The following is an 18,384-nucleotide window of genomic DNA, read 5'->3' as shown; positions in this document are numbered from 1 at the left end:
CTTTGGGGGTTTGGTGCGTGCGTGTGTGTGTGTGTGTGTGTGTGTGTGTGTGTGTGTGTGTGTGTTGTTTTCTTTCCCACAGGGAGGCCAGGCCTCCACTGGATACTAAAAGAACTCAGAGGCCAGGCCAAGCGAGGCGAGCAGGGCCGGTGCGGGGACAGGGCAGCCCTGGCAAGAACGAGGAGGAAGGAAGGGAGAGGGGGGAAGATTCGAGGTGAGGGGGTGTCTGCGGGGCGGGGAGCAGAGGCGGTGGGAGGAAGCTGAGCAGCTGTGGTATTTGGAGCAAGTATAAATAGCTGCTTGGACAGAGCTCGGCCAAGCAGGGGTTTGTCGCTGCCGCGGCTCCGCACACAGGCCTGTCCTCGGCTGGCCACGGTGGCCCCTCCTGGGCGGGGAGCCGGGCGGTGGGCAGGCGGAGCGCCCCGGGAGCTCTGAGCCCACAGCCCCTCGCCCTCGCCACATCTCCGGATGCTCTCCCGGCCAGCCATGCTGCTGGGCGGCCTCCTCCTCGTCGTGGCCGCCGCCACTGTGGCCCAGCGGAGGGGGCAGGAGGCGGGCGGGCGCCGCCGGGCACACCGTGTCCAGCACGGCCAGTGCAGCTACACCTTCGTGCTGCCCGAGCCGGAGCCCTGCCCGCCGGAGCCAGAGGCCTTCGGGGGCTCCAACAGCCTGCAGAGGGACTCGCCGGCAGCTGCGCTGAACCTAGCCGACTGGCCGGCCCAGCGAGTGCGACAGCTGGAGAAGGTGCTGGAGAACAACACACAGTGGCTGCAGAAGGTAAGGGCTGGGCCTCTGCAGAGGCGCGGTGGGGGGAGGCAGGGGGGGCCTGTCCCGACGGATAGGTGGGGCGTCCTCCCCAGAGGCTTTCCCCGGTACAAAGGCCAGGCTGATCAAACTCATGTCTCTGAATTGTACAGATTGGGGTAATGAGGAACAGAGAGGGACGGGGATGGCCCTGATGCCACACAGCAAGACGAGGCGGGATCAGAGCTGGAAAACTGGCTGCCTCACAGCCATTCATTTCCTCATCTGAGCGAAATCTGAAATCCGCTGAGCTCTGATCCCGGGCCTGGCCCACCCTGGGTGCCAGGGATATAACAGTAAACAGAACAATACGTCCCCTGCTGGCCTGGTGGGGGAAAGAGGCCATAAAGCGATGAGCGATAAATATCTGCTATGTCAGATGGTGAAGCAAAATGGAGGGAAGAGGGCAAGCAGTGACGGGTTGGATATTTGAGGTCAGAGAATCCGAGAGGGCTTCTTGGAGGAGGTGATGTTTGAACCCAGAGAACAAGTAAGGTAATGGAGCAGCCGAGGCGGGTACCTGCGGGGAGGGCGTTCGCTATAAAGGGGCCAGCATGTGCAAAGGCTGCAAGGTGGGAATGCAGTCAGGGTGCCTGGGGAACCGGTGGCGGGGACCAGTGCTGCTGGAGCAGAGAAGGAGGGGAGAGAGGGGCAAGCGAGCAGATCTGAGAGGGGAGGGGAGGGGAGGGAGGTGGCGCCAGGCCTTGGGGGCCACTGGGAGGACTCTGGCTCTGGCTCTGAGCATCTCAGGAGCCAGTGCAGGCCTTGGAGAGGAGACACAGCTGATTTGTTCTGAACAAAATACAGTGTTGGGGGCAGGGTGCATGCTGGGAGCCCGAGGAGGAGCCTGCTCAGCTGTCAGGCAAGAGGGGATGGACGCTTGGATGGAGCGGGACCAGGCTGGGGAGAACCTGCTTTATTCTGCAGGGGGGCTAATTGCCCTGCTAATGAACCAGGGACGGGGTGGCAGAGAGTGAGGAGTTGAGGACACCCCAGGCTACTCTGGCCCAAGGCCCGGACCGCTCTAGAGTCTTCTGTCCTCAGTCTTTCAGCAAACACTCTGAGGACCCGCTGTGTGCCAGGCCCTCGACAACGCACTGAGTACACGGATGAACGAAGCCGGCGTGGCCCTGCACAGGCCTGGGGGCAGGAAAGGTGTCCTGTGGGTTCCAAGAGAGGGCTGGCAGGAGCCCCTAAGTGGAAGCAACCAAAGGAGAGAATGAGACCCAGGGCCCAGGTGCAGGGGACGGTCTGAGCTGCAGCAAGGGGTGGAAGGAAGTGGCCTGATTCCTAGAGCCTTCCGATGTATTAAACAGCACACAGCAAGTGACAGGGTACCTCTCCAAGGGGCAGTGTCTTCTTACTCCTTGGTTTCCAAACTTTTCAGATCACGTGTCTAATCATCAAACAACATCCACTCCCCTGATATGTGCACATTTATTTAATATTCTTTGCACATGTACCCATATTCATGTAAGTACAGGGAGTAAAACAAAATGAAATGGAACCTTCCATTTTCAAAATGATGACATACAAAATCATGTAAATTGAAGTTCTGGTAGTTTCCTCTGTTTTCCAAAGAATTGCCTTGAGCACACCTGGGTTTATCCATCCCCAAGGTGGAGACACTGCCCTACACGTAACTAGCCAACCTGCTTTGCACACTCTTGCATGTATACTCACGTGCACGCACACTTAACCTCCTGCCTTATTCCTGCCCTGACCTCAACCCCCCACTCACCATCGTCCCATAGTCCCTTGCCCACCCGCCCTCCCACCCACCTGCCCTGCAACACTGCCAGTCTGCCACCATCCCACCCCAAGGCCCCTCGAGGAAGTTCTTGTCCTCACACACTGGAGCCAACCCACTGGGGGCTCCATGCTGCCCGGAAATCTGTGTGTTTCCCGTTCCGTGAGGGTCACTCCAAACATCACCTCCTCCTCAAGCCTCCATCTTTACTACCCCCCATCCTCTCACCAGACCAACGATCCCCTGCTTCAGTGAGAAATGGGGACAAAGGGAGAGCCGCCCTTCAGCTGCCTCTCCCACACCTGCAGGTTCACCCATGCATCCACCAGTCCCCAGGACTTTTCTCCAGCTCAGAAGGAAGAGGTTCCTCCATGGGCCAAGGCGCACTGCTCCTTCCTAGGATGCAGAGCCCATCCCCCTGCAGCCCCTGAACTTCTCCAAGCCAACTATCCCCCCCTGTGCCCCCCCTCTGCTGATTCCCCCCCGTCTTTTTTCCTCCCCACATATCACCTGGTATGAAAAAAAAAAAAAAAAAAAAAAAAGAAGTAGAGTAAGGACGAGTAGAGGAAACAGGCCTCTTCTCCAACCCACACCCTCTCTGACTTCTGGCCTAGCTCTCAGAAGTCCACACACTCTGCCTCCACTTCCTCACATCCCATGTACTCCTTCCCCCAAAAGTCACGTCCCACATGCCACCTCCCACATGCAATGGCCATGGCTCAGTCTCCATAATACTTGATCTCCTGACAAATTTAATGTTGCTGACCAGTACCATCTTTCCAGAAATGGTCTCCATCAGCAAGTCTTCGGCCACAAAACACGCCTCCTCTGACCTACATCCCAACGGCTTTCTCTCCCTCCACAGCCCCACGCTGCACCACCCACCTCCATCTCCTACCTGGACAGTCATCATGGCAGCCGCCCTGGGCTCCCTATTTCCACCCTGGCCCCCACAGTCCATTCCCTCAGCAGAAAGAGGGATCCTAAGTTAGATCCTGTCCCTCCTCTGCTTAAAACCCTCCTGGGGCTCCCATCTCTTTGGAATAAAAGCAAAAATCCTTAGTCCCTAGAACATCTCCCTTCCCAGATGCCCACATGGCTCACCCAACCTCCCTCAGATCTCTGCTTAAATGTCACCTCCTCAGAGAGGCTCTCCCTGTCTACTCCATTTAAAACAGCCACCTTCCCTCCGTCACTCTATATCCCTTCAACCCAGCTTTGGTTTTCTGTCTTAGCACTTCTCACTCCCCATTCTTAAAGCACTTCTGTTGATCTGTGTGCTCCAAGAGAGCAAAGATCATAGGTGCTTTGTTCACTACTGAGTGCCCAGAGCTTAGCACAGTGCCTGGCACAGAGCAGGGACTCCATACATGTCTGTGGAGTGAACAAACGCACGGATGCATGAATGTCCCTGAGTCCCTCCCGTCACTCCGGGCCTCCCCCACCCTGAAATGCCAGTGTTTCCCAGGACTCTGTTCCCACTCTTCCTTTCCTCTCACACTTGATGACACTGTCCCCAGGGCTGCCCCCACCGCTCCTGCGGCACTGTCTCCCATCTGGCCCATGATGACACCAAATCGGCATCTGATGGTCTCCCGAGCCCCAAATCCATGACCCTGACCCCGCGGATGTCTCCCCTCTGAAAGGCCATGGTGCCTTAACCCCGAAGCTGCCTGACACTCAGCTCTTCCCTCCCTGCCTACCTGTCTCTGTTTAAGGCCTTCTGCAGCCCTGGGGTGTCCGTGCCCACCTGCCCCCAGGCAGCAGGTCCCGCCCTTCCTGTGGCCTTGGCCTCTTTCCTTGTGGTGCACCCTCTTGTCTCCCCAGCTGCCACCCTGCTCAGGCCTTGTCACCTCCCCGCTGGCTTCTCTACCCCAAGCCTCACCTGCTCATCCCTCCGTGACTCCCCCGGGTGCCTGGTGCTCGGGCAACACTGGCTGAGCCAAAGGATGAATTTAAACCAGTGGCTTTCAGGTCAGGTCCCCCGGGCCACCTCTTCAGCCTGAAGTGCAATGTCCTCTCCAGATGTCCATGGGGCACCACTGGGCAGAGAGTGCCAGGCCGACCTGAGTTCACATCCTGGTCTGGCACTTGCCACGTGGCTGCAGAGGAGCAAGTCTCAGTTTCCCCATCTGCAAAGTGGAGCAAATGGCAACATGCGGGGGAATGGCCGGGAGGACCACTGAGGCGGCTCCCACGCTGCTCTCAGCCTGCTGTCCGGGCAGAGCACGCGCTCCGTGAACACCGCACCAGATGTGGTGGATCAATGGGCTTTTACTTCATTCAACTGCATCTCTAGTTTGAGCCCGGCGCTGCCGGGTGAGGGCAGCTCAACCTCAGACAAGTCAGTCCAATGGCCCCAGTCCAATAACCTTGGGGCTGGGAATGTCACTCGTCCGTGCTGGTGTTCCCTAGGGCTCCGCAGTCCTGCCTGGTCTCTGCGGGGGTCCAAGCGGGTGTTTGCTCTTGGTTGAATGCCCCTTTCATGCCCTTTGGGCTGGGCATATCTGAGTCTTTGAAACTCGAAGGACTCTTCTTGATTTCTGCAGCAACATCCCAGAGGAGAAAAAAAAATGAGTTTCAGAATATTCTGATGTAGAAGCATCGTCATCACCACCATTGCCATTAGGGATTACTTGGGATGAGCGGAGAGGACCGAGCTCCCCAGACCGAGCTCTCGGCAAGATTCCAGTCACCAGGGTGGGTGCAGGGGAGCCCCTCCCTGCTGCAAGCCGCCAGTGGCCAGTACGAGCTCAGCCCATGCCCCTGGCTCCAGCCCCTGTCACCCGCCCCCCCCCCCCGAACACAGGTGAGGAAACAGGCCAGGGAGGGGAAGGGACTTGCTGGAGTCACCCAGCGGTGACAGCTAGCCTGGACTCTCACTCCAAACTCCAGGTCCTTTCTCCTGACTCTGGAGGGGACCAGGGAGGTGGGGGAGGCAAGACCTGAGAGATGATGGGGTGTTCCCTACGGCCTCAGAATTCCTGAATCCCAGACATTCCCTCTCTTCTCCCAGCATGGAGCTGGCCATGGCTGGTGTCCTCCTGCCTATGCTCAGGGTGCATGGGGTGGGGGGCTGCTCCCTCTCCCCCTTCCTCACTCCCCTCCCCTGTACCCCACCCCCTACCCCACTTCTTCCTTCTACTCTTCTCCCCTTCCTCCACCTCCTCTCTTCTCCTCCTCCCTTCCCCTGGAAAGCCTCTGCCCTAATGACTCACGTCTGGAGTCGGCTATCGGTGGGCCGCACATCAGCTCCTGGCTCTGCTCCACCCCTCATCTGGGTGGAAAGCTGCAGCCAAGAACGTTGAGGGGGTGGGCGGACAGAGCCAGCGGGGTTCGGGGTGGGGGGGCTTCCCCAGCAGGCTGTGCAGCGCAGTGGAGAGTCATGTGGCCTCCTGGGTTCACCGCCCGCGTGACCTAGCGCTGGCCCTGCACTCAGTGCCTCATTGGCATAATGAGAGAGTTTGACGTGGGCTGAAGAGAAGCAGAGCTGGGAAAGAACAGGTGCTTAGTGAAGGGTCACTCTTGTTACTGTCATCCCCTGAGTTGATCCCAGTCTCTGCCAGAAAGTGCCCTATTCTGCCTTCTCCCATTGCAGGACCCATTCTATAGATGAGGAGACCAGGGAAACCTGGGCCAGACACAAGCACGCAGGCTCCCTGGCCCACCCCCAGCACCCGAGGGTGGCCCAACTTCCTCTCAACTGCTGGAGTCCCGGGGGCAAGGCAGACATCAAACCCCAAAACCGTGGGGCCTTCGGCTCTCTCCCCATCCCAGTGACAGTTGACCCTCTCCGCCCACCTCCCCACGTGTCTCTGCTTCTCCCTTTTATCTCTGTGTCTCTTTGCCTCTTGTGGGTCGCTCTCCTGGGGCCTTCACCGTGGCCCTGACACAGCCTCTAACTCTGTGGGTGTCTCTGTCACTCGGTGGCTCTCTCTCCTGTCTGGTGGCCTCTCCCCGAGGTCTCTCCCTGTCTCTCTCTCAGATCCTTCTTCCCTCCCCGCTCCCTGGGCCAGCTGGCCTTCCTGTCTCTACCTTCCTGGGTGTCCACAGGCTCTGTCCACCCCGGAGGACCCAGGACCCCCAAGCCAATGGCCAGTGCCCACCCCTCGGCCAGGGTGTTCAGCTGGACCCTCTTTCTCTTCCCTCTCTGCACGCCAAAGCCAAGTGGGGAGGGAGGAGGGGCTGGACGGGAGCCTCCCAACCTGGCACTGCCCCCAGCCTCTGTTGCTCACTCCAGATCCCCGACGCCAAATCTCAGAAGAACTCAAGACCTCAGCTCCGCGCTTGCGAGGCCCTGCCTGGCTGGATGTGGGTCAAAAGCGCATCCAGCAGAGCGTAGCGTGGGTTCCTGGCCCAGCCCAAGACCCTCCCAAACTGGCCCGGGACTCCCAGCTGCCCCAGCCTCCCCAGGCTGCCCGTAAATTCTTGGCATTTTCGGCCTTCGGTTATCCAAACAAGAAATGAATCTCAGTTGCCGAACAGAATGTCTTGGGGTTTGGTTTCCTAACCTCACTGCTGGCTGCTTTCTAAGCAGTGTGGGGCTGGGAGGGTGGGGGTGGGGGGAGGAACAGCATCTGCTTCTCGGAGAAATGGGGTTATTTTTCCAAGAAGGGAGCCTAGAATTGGCTGGCACAGATGCCCTTGGCCTAGGGATGACAGAAGGAGCCACGGGGGCAATGGCCCCTCAAGCAGCTTCCTCCCCCCGCCCCCAACAGCTTCCCCCAGAGGGACAGGTTTATTTGTTCAAGCTCCTCCAGCCAGGCCATCCCATGGGGGCAGGGCCATGAACGTTTCTGGCTCTCTCCTCCGAGGCCCCACAGCTCAGCGGGGCTGGGACGCACACAGACCCTCTCCCCATCGTCTTCTAGGGCAGGAAATATGAGAACACGGGCCCCAGGTCAGCCCCCTAAGTCTGCACCTCTGGCCTTGGAGCATTTGCTTAACCTCAGAGTCAGCTCTGAAATGTCTGGAATGGCCCCAGAGTCGGGGGGTTTTGTCCCAGTGGTGCCCCTGACCAGCTGTGGGACCCCGGGGAAGCCACCTGCATCAGCTGGTTCCTCCGTAAAGTGAAACTCCAAACACTCCCCCGCTGCCTCCTAGAGAGAGCCTGGGTTAAAAGGAAGATAACAGAATTTAAGGCCAGTGTGTATTGAGCACTTACTGTATGCCGCACACCGTCCTACTTGCCCTGTGAGAACTCCCGCGTTTGATTCTCACAGCGAGCCTCTGGAACAAGATCGTTTGTCCCTTAACAGATGAGGAAACTGAGGAACCAAGAGGTTAGGTGACTTGCTCCAGGTCACACGGCCAGAAAGGGTGAGGTCAGATTTAACCCTCAGGCAGTCTGCTGCCCAAACCCACACGTTGGGCACTTAGACCAGGTTCTTGGCTAATAAACCAGACAGGTCCGTTGTGACCTGGTCCCCGGACACCCAGCTGGGGCCTGCGGAACTGAGAGGCCCCTGGCCCCAAGAGAAACTCACCGATGCTAGATTTTTCCCTTCCCCATGAGCCCCTCAGCCACCGAGGGCTTCTGGAAGGCTCTTCTGCCAGAGAAGATTTGGTTAGCACCTCAGCCAGCATCGGCAGCTCTTGAAAGCCGAGGGGACCCAGAACCTCCACTTGGGCATCCTCACTATTGTACCCGCCATCCTTGGCCGGAGCCCAGAGTAAATCCCACAGAGACAGAGCGTGGACCTTGGAACTGCCCTCCCCTCCCACCGACTCAATTTGAATCCCAGCTGCTCCACGGCTTGTTGGCTGTGTGTTCTCAATCACTTTGCCACTCTGTGCCTCAGTTTCCTGATCCGTGAAATGGGGAAACTATAGAAGCTGCTTTGCAGGTTATCGTGATTACATGAATTAGCGCACGCGCAGGGCCGGGGCCAGTGCCTGGCACAGAGGAAGAGACGCGCGGGGCCGGGGATGGCTGACATGCCTGGAGCGCACAGCGCAGCGAGGGAGTCCACTTGGGAGCGAGCCCAGGAATTCAGCCGCAGCTTCTCCACATCGTGCCTTGTGTGATCCCCTCCCTGGACCTCAGTTTCCTCATCTGCAAAGTAGGGATCATGAACACAAGTACCTCAGAGGGGGACAGAATAAGGCAAAGCAGGCAGAGATCCGGTGGGGTCCATGGGCGAGGAAATGTCTGGGGACCCTGAAGCTGAAAGCAAAACTACCTCCCTTTGGACAGAGGAGCAGAGCCTTGGAAACTTAGGCCAGCAGAGCCCTGTGGCCCTTCACTCCTGTCTCCGGTCCGTCACTCTGGGGTCTCCAGTGTGACCACCTAGTGGGGCTGAAGGAAGGAAGATGGTCTCCAAGCAGCTGAGGGGACCCCCCCAGAGGCTGCAAATGGGCCAATTGTGAGCGAAGACGAGGGGGAGAGGGGCTGCAGATAGGGCAGCTGGGACCCTCCTCCAGAGGCCGGTAGACCCAGGGTCCAGTCCCTGTTCTACCTCCTGCCAACAGCCTACTTGCTTTTCTGAGCTTTTGAACTTCCAGCGTGCAAACGCTGGGAAATCGGGAAGTGCGTGAGGACACAGAGGGAAAAAAAATCACCTGTCATCCCAATTCCCTCGTCACCTCCCAGTTAATTTCCTTGCAGTTTATTCTCTGCATTTTAAATGTCTATGGAAATGTTTTAGAAGTACGAAAAGATAGAGAGAAAAATCAAATAAAACGCCTCGTTCCCACAACCCAGCTTAAGAAACAAAAGCTTCCCGATGCCAGTGTCGCTCAGCAACCGCCCCCTCCCGCTTCCTTCCCCTCCAGAGAGAGGTGAATTCGGGGTGGGTAACCTCTTACCCCATGGCTCGCCCTGCCTAACCAATGTATAATATTTGTTTCCTATATAAACGGTGTCGCACGATCTAGATCTTTCTACAGTTCGCTTTTGTCCACTCAACCTTACAGCTGTGAGATGTGTAACTCTGTGAAGGTAGGAAAGGCCTGAGCTTCAGTTTTTCCAGCTGTAAACTGGGGAGGGCGGTAAGCTCATGCCTGGGTTTGCCGCGAGGCCCAGATGACCAGTGAATGCCAAGGTCTGGGCACCCACCTGGTGCCTCAGAGCAGGGAGGTTTCCCCTCTCTTTGGGGATGAGTTTGCTGCTGTGGTGGATGCCCACAGACGTCCTCTGTGCTAGGCACGCCTGCTCTACATGTCACACAAACATCGATCCGTTAAACCTCACAACATCCTAAACGGTGAGGACTGTTACGATCCCCTTTTATTAAGGGGACACCGAGGCCCAGAGAGTTCACGTGGCTAGGAAGTGAAGGAGGTGGATTTGAACCCAGGCAGGGGCTGGGTCCAGACCTCACATGTAAGCCACCACATGGACTGCCTTTCTATGCCCCCCCATCTTACAGAAGGGGACACTGCCCCTGGGCATGGGGAGTGACTCAACTATATTCACCCTGAGGTCAGTGGCAGGGGTTGGATCACAACTCAAGGCTCCTGACACCCAGCCGGGGACATCCTGTGCCTCCTCCCCTATAGCAGCACGACACACTGCAGGTCATGAACCTTGAACCTTGTGAAAAATTAATGCGCCCTTACAGTTATTAAGTTATGGGGTTGCACGCAAGCACACACGCACACACGCACACAGGTGAGTACCTTCTTTCTCCATCCACTCAAGCGCCCCTTCCACGGAGGTTTATTGAGAGCTTGTAATGCTAGGCATTGTGCCGGGGATCCCCTCTGGGAGCAGCGGGAGAGACACCAACCTAGTAATGTCTCATGTGTAATGATCAACCATGATACACTCTGTGAGGAAGGCTTTGCCTGTTCTAGGGGTAGATAACAGGGCGGGGGGGGCAACCCGACCCTGTTGGAGGAAGGGCACCAGGAGGAAGGACAGAGCTGAACTCTAAAAGGTAGATTGGGGGCACCTGGGTGGCTCGGTTGTTGAACGTCTGCCTTCGGCTCAGGTCATGATCCTTGCGTCCTGGGATCGAGCCCCGCATCAGGCTCCCTGCTCGGCGGGAAGCCTGCTTCTCCCTCTCCCACTCCCCCTGCTTGTGTTCCCTCTCTCGCTGTCTCTCTCTCTGTCAAAATAAATAAATAAAATATTTTAAAAAAATAAAAAATAAATAAAAGGTAGATTGGCTGTTCTCAGGCAAGGAAGGGAAAGGAAAAGCATTCCAGGCACAGGGAATAGCAAGGGCAAAGGCCCTGGGGCAGAATGAACAAGATGATTTGGAGGAAGTGAAAAGCATTCCTTGTGGCTGAAGCGTGGAGAGCCAGGAAAATGTGGTCAAGCTGAGACTAGAATGCTCATCAGGGGCCAGACCAGACCTCCCCAGGCCTGACCCTGCTCTTAGGGACCTTGGGTGCCAGGAACTGATGGAACCACTTTTCTGCCCTGTGCCCAGTGACGGTTGCTCTGCAAAGGGCAGTGGCTATGGACATCAGGACCTTGCCTAACCCTGATCCCACCTCTGTCACCCTGTTTTCAGGGTCAGCCTCAGACACTAAAGATGCAAGATGGGTGAGTGGCGAGAGCTCAGCCATTAGATTCAAATCTTCACTTACCAGCTGTAGGCAATGCTCAGCCTCTCCGGGCCTCTGCTTATTCCTTTGTCTAGTGGGGAACAGTCACCCTTTTCCTCCAGGCTGCTGGGAATCAGACAAGAACAGTTATACACCAGAGCTGTGCTGACAGGAAAGCCTGGTGCCACATGGCGAGGTACCCCAGCAAGGCCTCCCTCTGTCTAGAACCTGCTCGGCTTGGTTGGGTTGGGAGGCAGGTGAGGGTGCTGCCAAATGATCACTTCAGTCAAGGACACTGCAGAAGTGTGGTCTGGCCGATCTGCTCCCAGACAGCCCAGGTTTGCCCATGATAAGCTGCCTGACCTTGAACAAGTTGCTTAACCACGCTGTGCCTCATCTGTGGAATGGGCTGATACCACAGAGAGTGCGACAAAGATCTAGTAAGCATAGTGGCTAGAACAGTGCCCAGCACAGAGTATGTGCTGAATACACATTTGCCAAGCAAAAGGGACACACTACCCCGTTCTGTGTAAGGGCTGGTACTCAGGTGGCAGCGAGGTGAGCAATTACGAGAAATGTGCTTCTTCACTTTCTCTCCGCTAAATTCTCAATCTCTGCACAAGGGAGAATAAGGAGGACTCTTCTCATCTAAAGGGCCCCATTTTAGACAAACCTTCCAAGATCCAGGTTGAGACACAGACGACTACAGAGGGATGGTGGAGGTTTAGGAGGCCAAAGGCCCTGGCAGCTTGTTCCCATCTTCCGAGAAGCACCCCAAGTTCAGACTGCAGATGCAGGCCCAGCTTCTCCTCCCCCTGCGCTCCTTTCCCCACTCCCCTCCTCTTCTCCCTGTGGCTTCTTTGACCTGGACACATACTAGGCAGCCCATATCCACACACACATACACGCATCTCACACGAGGCGAGGCTCAGAGAGCAGGACGGCCACAAATATTCGACAAATATTGGTGAGCCCCTCCACGTGCCAGGCGCCACGCTAGGCCCCGGGGCTACACCAGGGAGCAAGATGGAAGAAACTCAGCCCTCTTGGGGCGCAGATTCCAGCACGGGCTTCCTTTAGTCCCCTGGCACCTCTGCCAAGAGGATACAATGAGCCCCATTCTCTGATGAGGCCACTGAGGCCCAGAGACGCTCCATCACCGGCACAGAAAGGAAATGGCAAAGCTGTGACTGGACCAGTGCCTGACTCAGCCCCCCAGGCCCCCGCTAGACCCAGGGCTGCAGCGGGAAGTTTGGAGAAGGCCAGCCTGTGCCGGGAATTGTGGGCCGAGCTGAAAGCCGCACAACGCCTCCCCGCACAACAGCCCGCTGGTCCCTGACACGCTCCACCCCTGGCCCCCTGCCCACTCACTCCGCGCTCTCTGAGCCCTGACCCAGCAGAAGAGCAACAGAGGGGAAAGCAGCCAGGAGGGCTGGGCCTGGCTGCTCAGAGCCGCAGGGTCAGGGCCTGTGTGGGCCCAGAGCGGGATGGGAAGGGGCTGGAGCAAGGCAGAGGAGGACGGGCCAACCCTTGGCCATGGGGCTCAGAGCCACAAACTTCGCCTCATTGCAAAAATGAGGAAACCGAGTCATGGGGACGGCGGGGCAGGGGTGCGATGCACCCAGCAAAGGGGTCAGCCCCTGGGAGCAAGAGGGTCTGACCCCTGTGACCACCACAAAAGGAGCGCACTCCTTGTCTATTGTGGCACAACACATTCCCCCCAAATACGGAGCAGCTTAAAAGAACCACACACAGTTACTATCTCTCAGTCTCTGAGGGTCCACAATTCAGGAGGCGCTTGACAAGTAGCTTAATAACGGGTTTTCTTCCTGTGGCTGTACTCACAGGGCCAGCCGGGGCCAGGGTCCTCTGGAGGCTCCCCTGGGGCTGGACGACCAGGCTCCGGGTGGCCCACTCCCAGGGCTGGCAGGGGGGGTGCTGGCCTGCAGTGGGGGGGGGGGCCTCCACGCCACTGCAGATGGGCCCCTCTGCAGGGCTGCTTGAGGGTCCTCAGGACATGGTGGCCAGTCCCCCCAAGCTAGAGAGCTGAAAGGGCAGAAGCTAAAACGTAATGATGTAGCCATGAAAGCCTCACTCGGATATTTCTACGATGTGCCACTGTCGTAGCGGGGGGTCCCGGCCCGGTGAGGGACCGATGATGCAAGGCGTGCAGGCCAGGTGGTGGGCTCCTTGGAGCCTGGAGTCTCGCAGCCTCCAGGCACCCACTGGGTGGTGAAGGGTGTGCTCCCTGGAGCCTGAAGGCCTGCGTCCCAAGCCAGCTTCTGCCGCTCCAAAGTGGTGTGACATGGGCGACAGGCTCATCTTCTCTGTGCTTCTTTGCCTCACCTGTAAAATAGGGATGATGAGAGAGCCGGGATCTGTGCAGGACGCTGGGGAGAGGGCAGCGACCGTAGCAGGCCTTGCTCCTGCTTGAGGGGTGGGCCAAGCTCTGCCCAGTGGCCCGCGCCTCTGAAGGCAGGTCTCTGACGCACTAGGTGTGTGAGGGCCTGGCCTCGAGGACCCGACACATAGAGTGCCTCTCTTCCTTGGCTCTCTCTTTCAGATTTTCACAGGTATGGCTACACTAGCTCCTGTGTGCAGCCTCCTACAAAGTGCTTTCCTGATTGGGGCCTCAGTTTCCCCATATGGGAAATAGGGCCGGCTGTGTGGTCCCTGCATGCAGGTCTTTCAAGCTTCCATATCCCTCCTGCCTGGGCTCGGGTCCCTGATGGGGGGGCCGCTTTCCTCTTCGTCGTCAGGCCAGGCTCTAATCTCCCCCGACCCTGTACCCTGGGGCCTGGGTTCAGCCTGGCTGGCTTGACCCTAATTCCCCCACCCCCATCTCCAGTGCAGCCCAGTTTGGATCCTGCTCTTTGGGGCAGTTTTGCCTGTTTCCAAAGGACAGGCTTTTTTTTTTTATCTCCTGGAAAGGAATTTACGAGGAACTAGTTTGTTTTCTCTATTTCTCCTGTTTTCTCTGTTAACGTGGGAACCACAGCAGGCTTTTGAGCAGAAGGTGCTGTGACCTGGACCCTCTCTCTGAAGAAGATTTTCTCAAATGTAAAATTAAATGCATAGATTTACAAAGGAAACACATTGCCTTGAGATACAGTTATCAAAATACTTTTTTAAACAGATTTGTCATACTGTCCCCTATTGCTCCTGTGTTAATACATTAAATCTAACGATCTAGTACCTTCCATCATTTTGAGGTCATGATGAGTGTAAACAGTATGCCCTGGATGTCCGCAATCACTGTGGTGAGACACGAGGACATCTGGGATGTGTCCTGGTGACAAAGTCATGGGCACCGGTTGCACACGGTAGCAGTCTGTGGCCCATATTCCTCACCATGGGAAGAGCGGTTCAGTTAGAGATGAGTGGGCCCACTGTGGGAAATGTTCTGCATCTTGCTTATTTCACTCAAGAGACCTCTTTTTAGATCAGCCTCCGATGAAGGTCAACCTCCTTCTTTTTAACAGCCGCCTGGTCCTCCATGACACAGCCATCCTGGAATTTGTCATGTGCTGACTATGTAACCACGCCCCAGGCCCTTGATGTAGGTTGCATCAGGAATCCTCCTCCTGCCTACAACCCAGAGATAGGAGCCAGGATTACTCCCATTCTAGAGAAGACTCCCAGACAGGTAGAGGTACCTGCCCAAGGTCCTACAGCCACGAAGTTGAGAGCTTTGATTCGAACCCAGGCTCATCAGATACAAAGCACTAACTACTCTTTCCTCGTTGGCTTTTATCTGTCATTGACAAAACGCTTTTCCCAAATATGAACCTCATGCACCATTTTCCAAGGAAGAGACAGGCAGGGCAGATGGCCGTAATGGACCTCTTCTCTGATTCTCTGAGTGCGCCAGACGCACTCACACCTCAGGGCTTGTGCATTTGCCTTTCCCTCTGTCTAGAATTCCCTTCCTCCTGACTTTGCCACAGCTAGCAAGCCTCTTGGCTCAGGCGGCCCCTCCGGTGAGGGGGTTTCCCTGCCACTCTGGCCAAGCCCCCCCCCCGCCCCCGACCCCACTCACTGCCCTGTCTCATCTCCTTCAGAGCACTCATCACTACTGGAATATAACCGATGGCTCAGTGAAAATGCGCTGGAATCAGAAAACTTGCCAATTTTGTTCATTCCAGATTTCCTAGTCCCTAGTACAGGCACACAATAATAGGTGCTCACGAAATTCCTGAGTGGCTACATAAATGACAGTCAGAGGGTGAGGGATTCGTTTGAGAAACTATATTTATCCTTATAATACATAGTTTCATACGGGACATTTTTTAGAATCTTGTTTCGGTGGGTGTGTGTTTTACTGAGGTACAGATCACACAGTGAGGTACACCCTTCTAACATATGGTTCTCTGAGTATGACAAATGTATACAGTCATGCAATTGTTACCCCAGTCATGATATAGAACATTGCCAACATGCCAGAAAGTTCTCCTATGACCCTTTGCAGTCAATTCCCAACCCCAGACCCCAGTCGCTGGTAACACCATGGATTCTGACTTTTCCAGAAGTCACGTCAATGGAATCCTACAGTATGTAGCCTTTTGAGTCTGGCTTACTTCACTCTGTATAATTCATCCTTGTTGCATGCACCATTAGCTCCTTCCTTGGCATTGCTGAGTAGAATCTACTGAATGGATGGTTACTTATCCGTAGACAGTTGCTTATCCGTTCTCCAGTTGTAGACTTTTTAATACAAATAATGTGAGAGAAAAGCAGGTTTGAGGGGATCTCCTTGGCCACTGAGACTGCTCATCCCTTAGACCCTCATCTGTGGTCTGTCCAGAATATCTTCCTTCCTCACCCAGCCCCTGCGTGTCTAACTCCTCTCTTTTCCTTCAAGGCCCTTTTCGGCTGTTCCCTCCCCAACAAGGAGCAAGGTTTCCTGTCCCCATGTCATACAGATCAATAAAGTGAGGCTCAGAGAAATGTAGCCCTCAACTACTAGAGGCCCACAGTCGGAGTGTCATAGAGCCAGGGCTCTATGACAAACTCAAACCCAGGGCTAAGGGAAGAGGGTTGGTAGCCTCAAGGCCAAAGATCAGCTTCTCTTGCAGGCTGGAGAGGTGATGGCAGGTCAGACCCCTGTGCTCCACCTCGACCCTGAGAATCTGCCAGCATGAGGGTGACAGGGAAGGAACAGGTCCAATCTTATGGTGGTGGGGGAGGGGTGCTATTGGCAGATCTCATCCTGGGCTCATCTCTCCTTCATTAGGACCCTGCCCCCATCCTTCCAGCCTGCGCCTGAACCCTGGACCAGACCCAGACCCCACCACGCAGGCCAACATTACTCACCAGAGCCCAGCATGGCCAAGATGGGCCCATCTGGCCCAAATTACCCATCCCAGGACCCATGCTGGTGGGCGGGTGTGGCAAATTGCGGAATGGGCCCCAGCTGCGGGTGGCCTGGGCGCCACCCAGCCACTTGCAGCCACAGGACAAGTGGGGGACCAATGCGGGTACTTAGGGAACTCCTGTCACTTAAGATGACCCCTGAGCTACCCTGAGTCCCCAGCCCAGCTCTGCAAACCTGAAGAAGTCCCTGGGCAAGGAGTCATTGAACCTAGCCCCCCAGGTGGTGACCTTGCACAAGTCTTCTGGGCCTCAGTTTGTTCATCTGCCAATGAGAGGCTTGGGGGAGATGGGTGAGAAAATCTCATCTTGGGACTGAACTTGCTATTTGTCTGCCTGGAGATGAAGCTTAGGGCCTGGGAGTCTGCATTTTAAACCAGGTTCCGGGAGATCTGTGACTCACGGGAGAGGGTGAGAGCAGCCTCCGTATAGCTCCGCTTCCCCTATCCCCCCTGGGGCGCCCCGGCTGCCTCACATTAGCAAGCCCAGGGAGCCGACAGAGGCGTGGTGGGGAGTGAACCTGAAGCCAACCCGTGGGGATGACAGGAGCCTGGCCCAGGGTGCAGGGAAAGGAGCAGATTCGAAACTTGCATTGGGATCGTAGTGGCCAGAACTCCCTAGAGGACTGAGTGCAGCAGGTGAGGAAAAGAGAAGCATCAAGGATGAGGTCTGGGTGTGGGGTCATTTGCTGAGATGGGAAAGATGGGGGGAGTGAGGGGGAGTGGGGTGGGGATGCAGAGACAGGGCAGTGGGTGCTGAGGAACCAAGGGTTCCACATTGGATATTTTTGCCTGAGATGCTTGTTGGAAACCCACGTGGGGATGGCGAGTGGGTGGCACGTGGAGGGGAGGAGTGTGGTGGGAGGCGGACCCGGTGTTATCAGCACGTGACAGTCGTAGGACCGACAGGAGCACTTGCAGCAGGGCCCCTGATGCATTTGGGGCCCTGAACGCTTTGGCATCTGGTCCTGGGTGAAGCTAATAAATTCGTTTTCAGAGCAACACTTCTAAATGTGTAAAATAAAAGCCTAAGAACACCCAGCGATGCTCCCATTGTAATCAAAATAGTAAATGTCACATTTGTGCTCTAGTGGGAGCATTATCCAGTGGTGGGTTTGAGAATGTCCATCATTCTGAGGTCATGATGAGTAAAACCAGTATTTAAGATGCTGTAACGGGGCGCCTGGGTGACTCAGTTGGTTCAGCGCCTGACTTTGGCTCTGGTCATGATCTCAGAGTCCTGGGAGGGAGCCTCCCGTCGGGTTCCCTGCTCAGCGGGGAGTCTCTCTTCTCCTTCTCCCTCTGTCACCACCCCCCCACCACCGCTCATGCGGTCTCTCTCTCTCAAATAAATAAATAAAATCTTTTTTTAAAAAGATGCTACATGGGGCGCCTGGGTGGCTCAGATGTTTGGGCGTCTGCCTTCGGCTCAGGTCATGATCCCAGGGTCCTGGGATCGAGCCCCATATCAGGCTCCCTGCTCGGTGGGGAGTCTGCTTCTCCTCCCCCTCCCTCTGCTTCTCCCCCTGCTCATGCTCTCTCTCTCTCTCTCTCTCTCTCTCTGTATCTCTGTGTCTTGAATGAATACATAAAAAAAATCTTAAAAAAAAAAGATGCTACAACATTTGCACTGTGGTACGGAAATATCGGTGATTTCTATTGGTAATGAAGTTGCAGGATCAGCTAATAGTGCTATGGTTTGTGGTCTACACTCATAATGGAAGGAAATGCCAAACTTTACTTATAGGTTAGCAAACAAAAGAGTTTTTTCTCACCCAAGTTCATGGGCCCCCTGAATACTCTTTGCAGACCCTGTGGTCCCCACTAAGGACCCTTGACCTAGGGAGAGAATGTACAGAGAGACAAAGGCCCAGACCTGGGCCAGGAGTTCCCTGACATGTAGGACCCTGGTAAAGCAGGAGGCAGAGGGGGCGACCACAGGTAGGAGAACAACCAGGAGAAGGA

At 56.0% G+C, this 18,384-nt stretch overlaps 1 protein-coding gene across 2 annotated transcripts in view; it reads left to right on the top strand.

Moving 5' to 3' along the window:
• Positions 1-251: 251 nt before the first annotated feature.
• Positions 252-18,384, top strand: part of ANGPT4 (angiopoietin 4) — a 41,907-nt gene continuing 23,774 nt past the window's right edge. For both annotated transcript variants that reach the window (XM_073880611.1, XM_025876563.2), the window contains exon 1: positions 252-777. In XM_073880611.1, coding sequence (XP_073736712.1) covers positions 469-777 — 309 coding nt within the window. In that variant the 5' untranslated portion in view covers positions 252-468. The remainder of the gene's footprint in view (positions 778-18,384) is intronic.

Source organism: Callorhinus ursinus, unplaced genomic scaffold (assembly GCF_003265705.2).
Source record: "Callorhinus ursinus isolate GAN/ISIS: 27379988/994484 unplaced genomic scaffold, GSC_fseal_2.0 scaffold38, whole genome shotgun sequence".
NCBI classification, from domain to species: domain Eukaryota; kingdom Metazoa; phylum Chordata; class Mammalia; order Carnivora; family Otariidae; genus Callorhinus; species Callorhinus ursinus.
The sequence above is the reverse complement of the archived record's forward strand: the minus strand, read 5'-3'. Positions and strand labels throughout refer to the sequence as shown.